Source organism: Quercus suber, unplaced genomic scaffold (assembly GCF_002906115.3).
Source record: "Quercus suber isolate HL8 unplaced genomic scaffold, Cork oak 2.0 scaffold_454, whole genome shotgun sequence".
Classification (NCBI taxonomy): domain Eukaryota; kingdom Viridiplantae; phylum Streptophyta; class Magnoliopsida; order Fagales; family Fagaceae; genus Quercus; species Quercus suber.
The window spans coordinates 177,691-192,181 of NW_027069905.1; the positions used below are offsets into that span (position 1 = coordinate 177,691).

The 14,491-nt window shown below is 40.0% G+C and overlaps 2 protein-coding genes and 1 pseudogene across 2 annotated transcripts; 2 read left to right on the plus strand and 1 right to left on the minus strand.

Annotated features, from left to right (window-relative positions):
* The first annotated feature begins 3,774 nt into the window (after positions 1-3,774).
* LOC112016220 (uncharacterized) lies at positions 3,775-5,647 on the plus strand (annotated as a pseudogene).
* A 1,703-nt stretch (positions 5,648-7,350) lies between these two features.
* On the minus strand, positions 7,351-7,866 carry LOC111994708 (pectinesterase inhibitor). The gene has a single exon (XM_024026587.2). It carries the CDS (start codon positions 7,864-7,866, stop codon positions 7,351-7,353), a length of 516 nt encoding a protein of 171 aa, XP_023882355.2.
* A 3,087-nt stretch (positions 7,867-10,953) lies between these two features.
* LOC136062796 (uncharacterized) lies at positions 10,954-11,358 on the plus strand. The gene has a single exon (XM_065762356.1). The coding sequence runs from the start codon at positions 10,954-10,956 to the stop codon at positions 11,356-11,358; it is 405 nt and encodes a 134-aa protein (XP_065618428.1).
* Positions 11,359-14,491: the final 3,133 nt, after the last annotated feature.

The following is a 14,491-nucleotide window of genomic DNA, read 5'->3' on the forward strand; positions in this document are numbered from 1 at the left end:
AATCAAATTTCGAGATCACCTTTCATGCACAAGATAGAGGGGGCAAAACTTCCTTAGCGATTCCATCAGCCCACATTCACCATTTACAATGGTCGGACAAACCCTGTAGAGCATGTGAGCCACTTCAATTAGAGAATGACTGTCCATTCAAAGAACGAAACTTTGATGTGCAAGGTGTTCCCATCCAGTTTGGGACTCGTGGCGATGTGATAGTTCGATGACTTGAGGGCAAATTCCATAGATTCCTTCAAGGAGCTCACCCGGGCATTTGGCTCTCGTTTTATTATGTGTAATAGGGTTTCTCGACCTTTGGATTCATTACTGTCCTTATCCATGCGAGAAGGGGAAACATTGAAACGTACTCGGACAGATACTGGGAGATGTTCAATGAGATAGATGGTAACTTTGATGACGTGGCCATTAGTACTTTTAAGGTTAGCCTTCTAGCCAAGCACAGTTTAAAGAAATCTTTGACTGGCAAACCTATCATCAGTGTGCGCTAACTCTTGGACCGGATTGATAAGTATAAGAGGGTTGAGGAAGATGCGGCAGGGGAAAGGAAATGCTAAAGTTATCCCTTAAGAGAAGAGGGATTTCAGGTTGGACCGATACAACAATAACCGACCTCGGAGAGACTTTGCTGGGCAGTCAGGGTCTGCCAATACTCAGGCAGTTAATGCTGTGTTTTGAGAACCAGTGTATGAGGTTCTGGAGAAGATTAAGAATGAGTCATTTTTCAAATGGCCAAATAAGATGGCAAGAAACCCCACGAGATGCAATTAAAACATTTATTGCCAATAACACCAGGACTAGGGACACCACAGGACCAGTGATCCAAATGGTCCCCCAAATTTCTTTTTATCAAAAGAAATTTGGGGGACCATTTGGATCAGCTGGTCCGAGAAGGAAAGTTAAAGCAACCCTTGCATCATTCCAGTAGTCAGGGGGGACAGATAGGTTCAACACCTCGGGAGATGCTTCTTTAAGACCTCCCTTGGGAACTATAAATGTCATCTTTGCTACCCCGGGGAGGACCGGTTCTTGTCCCTCCAGAGTGATGTCTGTGGCTCGGCTATCGCCGACACCGATTCAGAGTCGAAGAGGGCTAGAGTGGATATCCAATTGGTGCTGGATTTTTCAGATGAGGATAAGATTGGAACCATATAGCCCTATGATAATGTTTTAGTGGTCACGCTCAGGATTGTGGGGTATGACGTGAAGATGGTGATGGTGGACCAAGACAATGGTGCTGAGATTATGTACCTCGACCTATACAAGAGGCTGAATTTGAGGCCCAAGGATTTAACAGCCTATGATTCTCCTTTGGTGAGTTTTGATGGAAGATTGTCATTCCCAATGGTCAGATTAGACTACCCATATAGACTGATTCAGAAGTGATGGAGGTGGATTTCATCGTGGTGGACGCTTATTCCCCTACACAGCGATTGTGGCTAAACCTTGGCTTCATGCCCTAGGAGCCGTCTCCTCTACTTTGCACCAAAAGGTGAAATATCCGTTGGAGAGCCAAGTTAAAGAGATCCTTGGGAGTCAATCCATGGCTGGCAATGCTTGGTGGCTGCCATCTTACATATGCTCGGAATCTACCAAGTAAGCAAATCTACCCATTTTTTCTAAGAGAAACTTGAAGGAATTGAGAAGATTGAGAGAAGAAAGAAGAGCCAAGGAGGGAAGGATGCAAAGAAAGGAAAAATGTGTGGAAAAATAAAGTGAAAGGGTATACGAAAAACTTAGGAAAAAGAAAGTCTCTCCTCGGACAAGCTTTGGGTTTTTGTAAGGGCACGAGTGTGTTGTGTAAATTCACAGGTTCAATGTATGTGCGCAAGAATGAAGTGAATGTGAAGATGAAGTGAAATATTGATTTAAGTGGTATTTATATCAAAGGGTTGCCAGCGGGAAAATTCCCGCCCAAATTCCAGCAGAATCCTCAGCCGTTGGATCTGTATCACACCGTAGAACATGGGAGACATAGAGCTATAAAAATTTAATGAATGTGTGTCTTGGATGCCGAAGCGTCAGGAGCGTGCCTTGGGCAGTTAAAAGGGCGCCTGCCCAGTCAAAAGGTAAGATGTGATAAGCTCAGGGTGATCCTGAGAACATCAAAATCCTCCTTCCTTCCCGAGGAGCTAAAAAGTAGAATTTTGAGGGGCTATTGTAGGGGTAGAAAGCCCAAGGATACATGTCCACATATGTATTGGGCCTATGGCTCAATTCGAGGACCTTAGTGGTCCGCGGATGAGTAAATAGTAACATAAGGACCCATGGTAGAAGGTGGAGAGGTAAAATCTAATCATGATCACCCAGAAGAGGTTTGAGGAGGAACGTCACCTCGGAGGAGCAAAGCCGAGGTCAGGGGATTCGGTCTGCCATCATGACCAACCTTCCAGACTGTTCTACGGATAAAGATAAGACATTAGGAAGGAACAAGACAGATGAAAGGCACAAATATCTAAGGAAAAGCTGCTACCACCGCATTGAATGCACCTCAGCTAACTCTCTGGCCGCATTAATGAAGAAGTGATCCTTGAACAGTGATTTTCAGCCTTATAGCTATTACCCAAAGACTTTAGGAAGGGGTTGATGGGACAAGAACCAACTCCAAGGATCTGATCTGCACGTGGAAGGTGGAGATGATAAGGGAGGATGGTATAAAACGAGATGGTGACCATAAGAAAGGGGATCAGAAATTTGAAAGAGAAAGCACTGTAGCAGTTTGAACCATCTGTGTAACCTTTTTTCAATCAATATATATTAGAACAGACCTCCTCGGATTGTGCCGAGGACAAATTTATTCATAAAAACCTAGTCCATATCTGTTTGATTATTAAGAAAACCCAAGCTAACTGTTGTCCCATTCATTAGAGCCTTATTTTCCAACTCACTCTCTACAAATTCATTGTATAGGGCTTACTGGGCTTGAACCCAATCATACCCAAGACCCCAAAACGCCCCCGTACATAATGTAATAACTATTCATATGGTTTAGCTATTATTTAGTTAGTTATTTTTACACTGTATGAAATAGTTATTCCTTATGAATAGCTATTTTTCAAAATGAAGAATGACTATTGTTCTTTAAAAAATTTGTAGTAGCTATTCTTTAGCAAGTGCAATAATTTCTACAATTAATATATATTCAAATTAACAAACTTGCCATATACAAGTAACAATTATAAAAATAAGAAATCATAAAAAAATAATTCATTTCTCTCTCAATTAAAAAAAAATTATTTTTAAAGAAATATAATTGTTTAAGTAAGATATTTCATAAAATAAATCTTAAGTTATATTCTAATATTACAACTCATAACCAAACTTATGAACAGATTTAGTTATTCTATTACAACACATTTTATTCTCAATAATAAATATTACAATTTTTGTCGTAATTTTCATTCAGTGTACTAAACATGCCTTTAGTGGTAGGCTTATGTAAAAATAATTGTCAACCTTTTACAACTTGCTAACAAGAAGTTGCAAAAATAAAAATTAAAGAGAGTGAAATTTTGTGTCAATAGCAGAGTTGATAAGAGGAACAAAAAATTGCAAAAATAAAAAGAGTTTGGTAGTGGATTAAATTAGAGACTTAACTCTTCTGTGCTCTGCATTTACTCCTGTACTGGTCATAACACCTCTCTTTAAATCCACTAGCTAGCCACTACCACCACCCCAAGAGCAAGAAGCTTAAGCAGTTAAGCTCATGAGAAAGAGCAAAGAGAAAAAAAGAGTTTTTACTTCTTAGACAGAGAGATAGGCATGGAGGGGATAGATCATACGATTGTGAGAGCCAATGGCATCAAAATGCACAGAGCAGAAAAAGGACAAGGCCCGGTAGTACTATTCCTCCATGGCTTCCCTGAGCTTTGGTACTCCTGGCGCCGCCAGATTCATGCTTTGAGCTCACTTGGATACCATGCTGTAGCACCAGATCTCCAGGGCTTCAGTGACACTGAAGCACCAACTTCCATCACCAGCTACCCCTGTGATCACATTGTCAATGACCTTGTTGCTCTCATTGACTCTCTGGGTGTGGAGCAAGTGTTTCTTGTGGCACATGATTGGGGAGCCATCATGGGTTGGTACTTGTGCTTGTTTAAGCCCGAAAGAGTGAAGGCATTTGTGTGACTTAGTGTTCCACAGATGATTCCAATGGATAGAATGCGAGGTTTCTTTGGAGATGACTACTATATATGCAGATTTCATGTTCTTGTTTTGTTAACATAACCGGAGTTGGCTTCTTGTATGCTTAAATGATCATGTTTTAGTATAAAATCTTATTTGTTTAATCCCATTTACCTCTTCGGTACCTAGTTTCTATGAAACAGCTGAAACAGTTTGGCAAGCATGCTTGTTTGATTCGAGCAAAGGCTCTCTAAGTCACATTATAATTATTTGCTTTGCTATGATTCTTGCTCAAGATTTTTAGGCTTAGACTTTAGTACACGTTACATTCCAAGTTACAAGAGGCTAATCTTGGACTCTGAAAATTGAAAACCAAAACTTGGTAACTAATATCTTATATCGCCACCCAATTTTACTTTGATATGTCCATATGTGTTGCAGGCACCAGGAGAAATTGAAGCTGAGATTGCCGAATTAGTTACAGCAAATGTACTCAAGACCATTTTCTCAATTCGAAAACCATGTCCACCCTGCTTCCCTAAAGGAAATGTGTTTGGAATCTGTACCAATGCTTCAATTTCCTTGCCCTCTTGGCTTTCAGAATAAGAGCTTACTTATTATGTCACAAAATTTGACCAGAAAGGCTTCACTGGAGGATTGAACTACTACCAAGCAATTGACCAGTATGTTACAAACTTTAATGAAAATTTTTCAAAATCTAAATATCAAAACATTTCTTATGCTTAAGACTTGATATTTAACAAATTCTAGGTGCCCATTTCAAGTTTAAGGTTTTAATTCTTAAATCCAACTATGTATAGAGAGTCATGTTTTTTAAAATGACTATATCTTAGATTTGTAATATTTAATATGAAACATGAGATTTATTCATTTCAAATGGAGTTGATCCTCTTCCAAGACGCTGACCCAGCTCGTTTTTAATCAACAAAAGAACCAAAATCTTGGGCTCACATCAAATATAAGCATGAAAACTTAAATCTTGGCCTTCCTTAACATCAAATGTCCCACTACTTTGATATTCATAAAACAAATTATTGCAGAAACTGGGAGGTCACAGAAAAATGGACCGAAGTGCAAGTGAAGGTACCTGTGAAGTTCATAGTGGGGGATTTGGACATGGTGTACACCACCCTGGGGACAAAGGAATACATACACAATGGTGATTTCAAGAAAGATGTGCCATTTTTGGAGGAAGCTGTTGTGATGGAAGGGTCACTTCATCAACCAAGAAAGAGTAGAGGAAATCAGTTCTCACATCTATGACTTCATTAAGAAGTTCAAATAAATTCTGTTAGTAATTTGTGCACTGTTTCTATGGGTTCATTAGGATTTCAATCTGTCACCTCTAGTGGCACTAAGCTTGGTAGTTGAATAGACATTGTCATATGATCTACAAGGCTGCTTTATTAAGTATGAATTTCTGCTTGAATATCTATTTCTTTACAGTTATTTCATTATTATTGAGAAGCACATATTGGTACATGGATTCCCCAAATCCCAGTTATTCATGGATGGTTAAAATTTGAATTTAAATTGTTGTTTTAAGACTCACTGAGTGTGTGTGTAAATTACTAGTAAAAAAAATTATATGGTTATTTTTGTAGAAGTGGAAGTTGAATGGAAGTAGATAGGAGCATTTGAAAGAAGCCAAAAGACTTTCATAAATTAAAAAAAATAAAATAACATAACCAAAAGGCTATGCAAGAATCAAAGAATGGCAAAATAGAGATTTCCTGCTTGTCATGTCCCAATTATTGTTGGATTTAAGTGCAAAAGCCTAAGTAAATATGAGGGGGATCTAAATGCATTAAACACCAATTAAGCCGTATTAATATTTTAGACTCCATAGAATAGGTTTGACTTATTTCCAGTACTTTTTTATAAAAAAAAATCTCTTTTTGTTTTAATAAAAAACTATCACATCACTCATTAACTAAATAAAATGTGAAAATTAAAACCCACTATCACTTGTTATTGTATATTTAAAACAAAAGAATATGTCTAATTAAAAAAATACTGGAGGTAAGCCAAACCCCCCATGGAATCAGAAATTTGTGGAAATTCTACGCTCACAATGTGCATTGCACTCATTTTGTATGTGACACACTTATTTGGAACAAGATTATATAACCTGAATGAATTAGAATGCCATCAACCTCATTAATCTTCAAAAATACTTCAAGTTCTTCACCTTATACCACACTGCACCGTTCTTACATTGCAATATTTTTTGGAACAAATTTTAAGAAGAGGCAAAAATGGAGTGCAATACTACTAATTCATCTCACATTAATTTTTACCATCTTATTTTTAAACTTTAACTTTTTAACTCTTTAACACTTTTTTTAATTTTTTTTTTTAATTCATTCAATCTCAATTTGTGTTTCAACACTATGCACATCCACGCGCACCCAAAAAAAAAAAATGTCACTCTCAAGATTGAAGTTGTCAACGCTGCAATGCCCAATAAAGAAGATGTTATGGATGTGAAATGAATCATTTCTACTAGGTGTGTGTGGTAAAGTCTGACCTGTTGAAGTCAATGTTGGATGTGATTCATTCAAGTATCATAATGTCAACTACAAGAATCAGTTCCTTCATATAATTGTTACCAGTGGCTAGTCGCTAGTGCACCAACATTTTGGGCTCCTTTTTTATTTTATTTTATTGAGATTGCATTAAATTCTCCTTTTTGTGTTTTTTCAATTCTATGATGTCTATGCTAGAGGTACGTTGCATTAGACCTAAGAAATAACATGCATTCTACATCCACGCGTACCAAAAAAAAAAAAAAACCAAAAAAAAACAAAACAAAAACAAAAACAAAAACAAAACAAAACAAATGTCACTAGTGCACCAACATCATTTTTTTTTTAATTGAGATTGCATTAAATTCTCGTTTTTGTGTTTTTTCAATTCTATGATGTCTAAGAAATAACATGCATTCTATTGCAGCTAATATTGGTTGTGTTAGGGCCTTAAGAAGCATGCATTGCTTGTGCTATGAGCCTATGAAAAAAATAATAATAATAATAATAATAATAACATGAAATAAGATAATAATAAGATGTATTGAATTGTATCAATTATTGATACTTTATAGAATAAGGGACTTCTATTTAATTTGTTTGGTAACTAAAAATTGGGCAACACGGAGATAGCTGAGCACCAAGAACGTGGAATCAAGGCTTAGAGGAGATTGATAATGACTTCCGCATTGTTCTGCATCTGGCTAAGTTTGGTAGTCGATTCAGATAATGGAGACTTTAAGTTTACTATCTGGAAAACTTGGTCACATTTTTGTCTATTGACCGTGGCCTCTGTCATCCGGGCTTTAACAAGATTATAGTTGCTATATGACAAGTGAAAGCTCGCGGCAGAAAGTTTGTCAGCTACAGTAAAATAGTAATCAGAGCAAGTGCTTAGGGCTAGCTTCAAGCCCCCGGGCATTGCTGAATTTTTCAGATCGATGAATTGGGTATGTATTTCGTTAGCTTTATTCACTGTATGTGTCAATGCAATTGTGGCTATCTCATGGACAAGTGTAGCACTTTTGGAACCAGGGTCCGATTGAAGAGTATCTAGGCACAGAACCTTGTAAATGGTGTAACCACAAATTTGTTCCACGAAGGGCGTCTGGCAAAGAATTTGGGTTGGAAAGACTGTCAAAAGAAGCACAAAGACGAGGCTTGAAATGGGATTCATGTTTTCACTATAATGTTTTCCTTTCAGATAAATTTTATGTTTTTGAATAGGTGTGGTCAATCTAGCTATTGGGCTTCTTCTTTTTTGTGTTTTTGAGAAACTTGTAGCTATTGGACTACGGTTAAATAGAGAAGAGTTGGGATGTGATGTGATCGGTTCTAAGTTCAACTACCTATTTTGAAAGTTGATCTATAAAAAGTAAATGAAATATTTTAGTGCAGGATTGAATTACATATGACCACACAACCACGTTGTTCAACCAGTTCCTTTGACCTTACAGTTGTTATTACGAGCAGTTTGTACTTTGAACCATCCACTCCCAAGTTTCTCGCAAAACTGTTCCATCTTCCCTTTATTTTTAGTTGACATAAGTAATTATTATTTGAGCAGGATTAAGTCTATGGTCTACTCCTTGCACACATTGTAAGGACTAAGGTGTCGAGGGAAAAAAAAAGGAATACTTTTTGAACCTAAAGGAAAAAGGGCAGAAGTTTATTTAAAAAAAAAAAGAAAAAAAAGCCATGCTTTAGTTATTCAAAAAGGTTTAAAACATAGTGTTGATATCTCTAATTTTTTTTTAAGAAAATAAAGAACACTTATTTTTTTTTTAAATTATCTATATATCTTGAATATCCATTGGCTTAACAAGGTATATATTATTAATAGAGTAATTATAAATTTACATTATACTATTAATATTAATATAAAAAATTTGTTGTACTGTGGGGTCAAAGAATTTGGCAAACCGCGGCCCATTTTATACTAGGCCCAAGGCCCACGCTGAGGAGGAAGAAATGTCCGAGGACAATCGAAGAAAGTCTCAAGTGCCAAGAAACATCGCTGAGGACGATCTTGTCCTTGGCCAACCGAGATCACAGAAGGGAAGAGCGACATGTCGTCAAAAAGCAACCTCCCATAACATCCCAAGGAAAGGGACAAGTACCATAGGCCAGCCATGGGAACATGGTGGAGGAACAATTTAAGGAGAAACTATCACATCCGCATTAAATGCCCACAACTAACTTCCTGGCCGCATTAATGAGGAAATAACCTCTTAACAGTGCTGCTTTGATTGTTGCAACTCACAGGAGGTTTGGGAAGGTGGCTAATAGGACAAACACTCGAGTAGTGACTTGCATGATCAACAAATAGCGGGCCAGGATCAACTGGAAGGGGTTATATAATGAAAGAAATCCTCTAGAAAGTGGGGGTGGGGGGCGAAAAATAGAGAATACGTGAGCAGTTTGTATCATCTTTGAAATCTTAAGAACCAAGCACTGAAAAAATAATGAGATCAACCAACTCCTTAGATGAGGGTCGAGGACAAAATTACATATTTTAGTCCGTGTCCTTGTTATTCAATCCATTCATGGCCATTTCTAGTTGTTGTAACCCTCACTAAGGCCTAGTTCTTAAACCCATTCTCTATAAATTTATTGTATTGGGCTAACTAGGCATGAGTCCACTCATCCAATAGTAGAAGTGCTCAAACCCAAACCCTACAATTGGCGCCGTCTGTGGGAAGAACTTGTGTGTTAGTAAGGGCAATAATCAAGCATGGCAGGATTAGGCCCCCATCAAGCAGACTCCCATCAGCTTGAACCAGCTAGATCCCAACAACAGGGTTACTTTCCCAACCCTAAACGTGATCGAAATGAAGCGAATGAAAGGTTTCGAGAGGGAAGTGTGCACACCACTCAAACTAGTAAAAGCCACTCTCATGTGGGCAATCATGTGCTCCAGAGACAAAATAACAACCAAGCCATGCAACAAGAAGAAGTTAGGAGCCAGGTATCCGAGAGACAAAATGATAATCAAGCCATGCAACGAGAGATAGAAGATTTGAAGAGAAAGCTCTGCCATGCACAATGGAGGCGGTCTCATTCTAGCCCTGACGTGCCCTCTAGTGATGAAGGCGATGATGACTATAGACAAAGATCGCAAACCCCTCCAAGCGAGACCTTCTCTCACGAAGAAGAGTACTACCGTAGGCATAAACATACAAGCCCATCTCCTAAGGGCTTAGGAAACGATGCCATGACCAGGGTACTGGATCAACTCTCCAAATCACCTTTCACATGCCAAATAGAAGGGGCTACGCTTCCTTGGCGATTCCAACAGCCAACCTTTACCATTTGTAACGGCAAAACAGATCTCGTGGAGCATGTGAGTCAGCTTAACCAAAAGATGGCTGTCCATTCTAAAAACGAGGCGCTGATGTGCAAGGTTTTCCTATCCAGCTTGGGACCGATGGCCATGAGATGGTCCAATGGCTTAAAGACGAATTCCATAGATTCGTATAGGCAGTTAACCCAAGCTTTCGGCTCTCGTTTCGTTATAAACAGCAAAGCTCCTTGGCCCTTGAGCACCTTATTGTCTTTATCCATGCATGATGGAGAAACTTTAAAGGCCTACTCGGATAGATATTGGGAGATGTATAATGAGATGGACGGCAATTTTGATGACGTGGCCATCAGCACCTTCAAAAACAGTCTCCTAGCCAAGCACGACTTGAGAAAGTCTCTAACTGGCAAGCCTGCCACTAGCGTGCGCCAACTGATGGATCGGATTGGTAAGTATAAGCGAGTAGAGGAAGACCAGCTGCAAGGCAAAGGAAAAGGGAAGGTTATCCCTCAAGAGACGAGGGATTTCAAGTCGGATCGATATAATAGCAACCGCCTGATGGGAGATTTCGTAGGGCAACCTGGAACAACCAACACATAGACCGTCAATGCCGTATTCCGAGAAGCATTACATCGGGTGTTGGAGAAAATCAAGAACCAGCCATTCTTTAAGTGGCCGAATAGAATGACAAGAGAATCCACGAGGCGCAATCAAAACTTTTATTGCCAATACCACCAGGACCACGGACATACCACGAAGAACTACAGGAACCTCTAGAACTATCTAAACCAGCTAGTCCGAGAAGGAAAGCTGAAGCACCTCCTGCATCATTCCAGCAGTCATCAGGACCAGACCCATCAGGAGCCCTAGAGAGATGCTGCCTTAGGGCCACCTATAGGGACAATTAACATAATCTTGGCTACACCAGGAAGAACAGGCTCACGCCCTTCGTGAGTGTTATCTATGGCTCAGCTGCCTGCCGAGGAGTCCCAACCAAAGCCGAAAAGGGTCAAAATGAAGTTTCACCCAATCTTGATTTTTTCAGAAGAAGACAAAGCTAGAACCACCCCGCCCCACGACGATGCGCTGGTGATCACTCCCAGAATTGGAGACTACGATGTGAAAAGAGTGATGGTGGATGATGGCCGTGGGGCTGAGGTTATGTACCCCGACCTCTACAAGGGGCTGATGTTAAAATCGAAAGATTTGATGCCCTATAGCTCTCCTTTAATGAATTTCGATAGGAAGCTCGTTCTTCCAAAGGGGATGATCAGGCTACCCATCCAGACTGGCCCAGAGATAATGAAGGTAAACTTTATCGTGGTGGACACTTACTCTCCATATACAGCCATCGTCGGTAGGCCCTGACTCCATACCTTGGGGGCTGTTGCCTCCTCCTTGCATTAGAAGGTGAAATTCCCGTCAAGGGACCAGGTTCTCAAAATCTGTGGTTGCCAATCCACGACAAGGCAGTGTATAGTGGCTACCATTTCACATCGGCTCGACGCAGAGTCCTCAGCCTCTGCTAAAAAAAGCTTATAGCAATCAAAGGCCCTGGTGTCACCTCCTGATACTACTGCCGAGGAGGCAAAATGTGAAGATCTACAAAAGGTGGTCATTGGCGATGACCCAGAGAAGTTCTTTCAGGTCAGGGCTCAACTACCTCTTTAAGAGAAGGAGGAGTTGATTGGGTTTTTCAAAAGAAATATTGATGTATTTGCATGGGATGCCTGTGATGCTCCGAGGATTGATCCAGCCTTCATCTATCACCATCTCAATGTCAACCTATCCATCTCTCCCAAATAAGGCATGCACAAAAAGACCCGTTCCCCATACCTCGGATAGACCAGCTGATGGATGCAACTGCGGGCCATCCTCAGATGAGCTTCTTAGATGCCTTTCAAGGCTATCATCAAATACCACTAGCCCTAGAAGACCATGAGAAGATAGCCTTCGTGACACATATTGGGAACTACCACTACAAGGTAATGCTATTCAGTCTGAAAAACGCAGGGTCCACTTATCAAATGATGATGACAAGGATGTTCGAGCCGCAGTTGGGCAAGAGCATTGAAATCTATGTTGATGATATGGTGGTGAAGAGTAAAGTTGTGTCCAAGCATTTGGGAGACCTCGACAACACCTTTAATGTCTTAAGGAAGCACAAGCTGCGCCTAAATGCTTCCAAATGCTCATTTGGCATGGGATCAGGCAAGTTTTTAGGCTACATGGTTACTGAATGTTCAATATGTGTGTAAAACACCCTTGAATGTTTAGACCCCAAATTACAAATTATCAATTCAAGCTTATTATGAAACAATTAATGTGCAAAACATGAACATAAGCTAAAACAGAATTGATAAAATATCTCTAATTCTTTTTTTTTTTTTTTAAGAAAATAAAGAACACTTTTTTAAAAAAAAAATTATCTATATATCTTGAATATCCATTGGCTTAACAAGGTATTATTAATAGAGTAATTATAAATTTACATTACACTATTAATATTAATATAAAAAATATGTTGTATTGCGGGGTCAAAGAATTTGGCAAACCGTGGCCCATTTTATACTAGGCCGAAGGCCCACGCTGAGGAGGAAGAAATGTCCGAGGACAATCGAAGAAAGTCTCAAGTGCCAAGAAACATCGCTGAGGACGATCTTGTCCTTGGCCAACCGAGATCACAGAAGGGAAGAGCGACATGCTGTCAAAAGGCAATCTCCCATAACATCCCAAGGAAAGGGACAAGTACCATAGGCCAACCATGGGAACATGGTGGAGGAACAATTCAAGGAGAAACTATCACCTCCGCATTAAATGCCCACAACTAACGTCCTGGCTGCATTAATGAGGAAATAACCTCTTAACAGTGCTGCTTTGGTTGTTGCAGCTCACAGGAGGTTTGGGAAGGTAGCTAATAAGACAAACACTCGAGTAGTGACTTGTATGATCAACAAATGGACGGCCAGGATCAATTGAAAGGGGTTATATAATGAAAGAAATCCTCTAAAAAGTGGGGGTGGGGGGCGAAAAATAGAGAATACGTGAGCAGTTTGTATCATCTTTGAAATCTTAAGAACCAAGCACTGAAAAAATAATAAGATCAACCAACTCCTCAGATAAGGGTCGAGGACAAAATTCCATACTTTAGTCCGTGTCCTTGTTATTCAATCCATTCATGGCCATTTCTAGTTGTTGTAACCCTCACTAAGGCCTAGTTCTTAAACTCATTCTCTATAAATTTATTGTATTGGGCTAACTAGGCCTGAGTCCACTCATACAATAGTAGAAGTGCTCAAACCCAAACCCTACAATTGGCACTGTCTGTGGGAAGAACTTGTGTGTTAGTAAGGGCAATAATCAAGCATGGCAGGATCAGGCCCCCATCAAGCAGACTCCCATCAGCTTGAACCAGCTAGATCACAACAACAGGGTAACTTTCCCAACCCTGAACGTGATCGAAATGAAGCGAATGAAAGGTTTCGAGAGGGAAGTGTGCACACCACTCAAACTAGTAAAAACCACTCTCATGTGGGCAGTCACGTGCTCCAGAGACAAAATAACAACCAATTCATGCAACAAGAAGAAGTTAGGAGCCACGTATCCGAGAGACAGAATGATAATCAAGCCATGCAACGAGAGATAGAAGATTTGAAGAGAAAGCTTTGCCATGCACAATGGAGGCAGTCTCATTCTAGCCCTGATGTGCCCTCCAGTAATGAAGGCGATGATGACTATAGACAAAGATCGCGAACCCCTCTAAGCGAGACCTTCTCTCACGAAGAAGAGTACTACCGTAGGCATAAACATAAAAGCCCATCTCCTAAGGGCTTAGGAAACGATGCCATGAGTAGGGTACTGGATCAACTCTCCAAGTCACCTTTAACATGCCAAATAGAAGGGGCTACGCTTCCTTGGCGATTCCAACAGCCAACCTTTACCATTTGTAACAGCAAAACAGATCTCGTGGAGCATGTGAGCCAGTTTAACCAAAAGATGATTGTCCATTCTAAAAACGAGGCGCTGATATGCAAGGTTTTCCTATCCAGCTTGGGACCGATGGCCATGAGATGGTTTAATGGCTTAAAGACGAATTCCATAGATTCGTATAGGCAGTTAACCCAAGCTTTCGGCTCTCGTTTCATTACAAACAGCAGAGCTCCTCGGCCCTTGAGCGCGTTATTGTCTTTATCCATGCATGATGGAGAAACTTTAAAGGCTTACTCGGACAGATATTGGGAGATGTATAATGAGATGGACGGCAATTTTGATGACATCGCCATCAGCACCTTCAAAAACAGTCTCCTAGCCAAGCACGACTTGAGAAAGTCTCTAACTGGCAAGCCTGCCACTAGCGTGCACCAACTGATGGATCAGATTGGTAAGTATAAGCGAGTAGAGGAAGACCAGCTGCAAGGCAAAGGAAAAGGAAAGGTTATCCCTCAAGAGATGAGGGATTTCATGTCGGATCGATATAATAGCAACCGCCCGAGAAGAGATT

Excerpts from the sequence above, each read along its gene's own strand:
- LOC111994708 (XM_024026587.2), bottom strand. The coding sequence starts at position 7,866 with ATGAATCCCATTTCAAGCCTCGTCTTTGTGCTTCTTTTGACAGTCTTT.
- LOC136062796 (XM_065762356.1), top strand. The coding sequence starts at position 10,954 with ATGGCTCAGCTGCCTGCCGAGGAGTCCCAACCAAAGCCGAAAAGGGTC.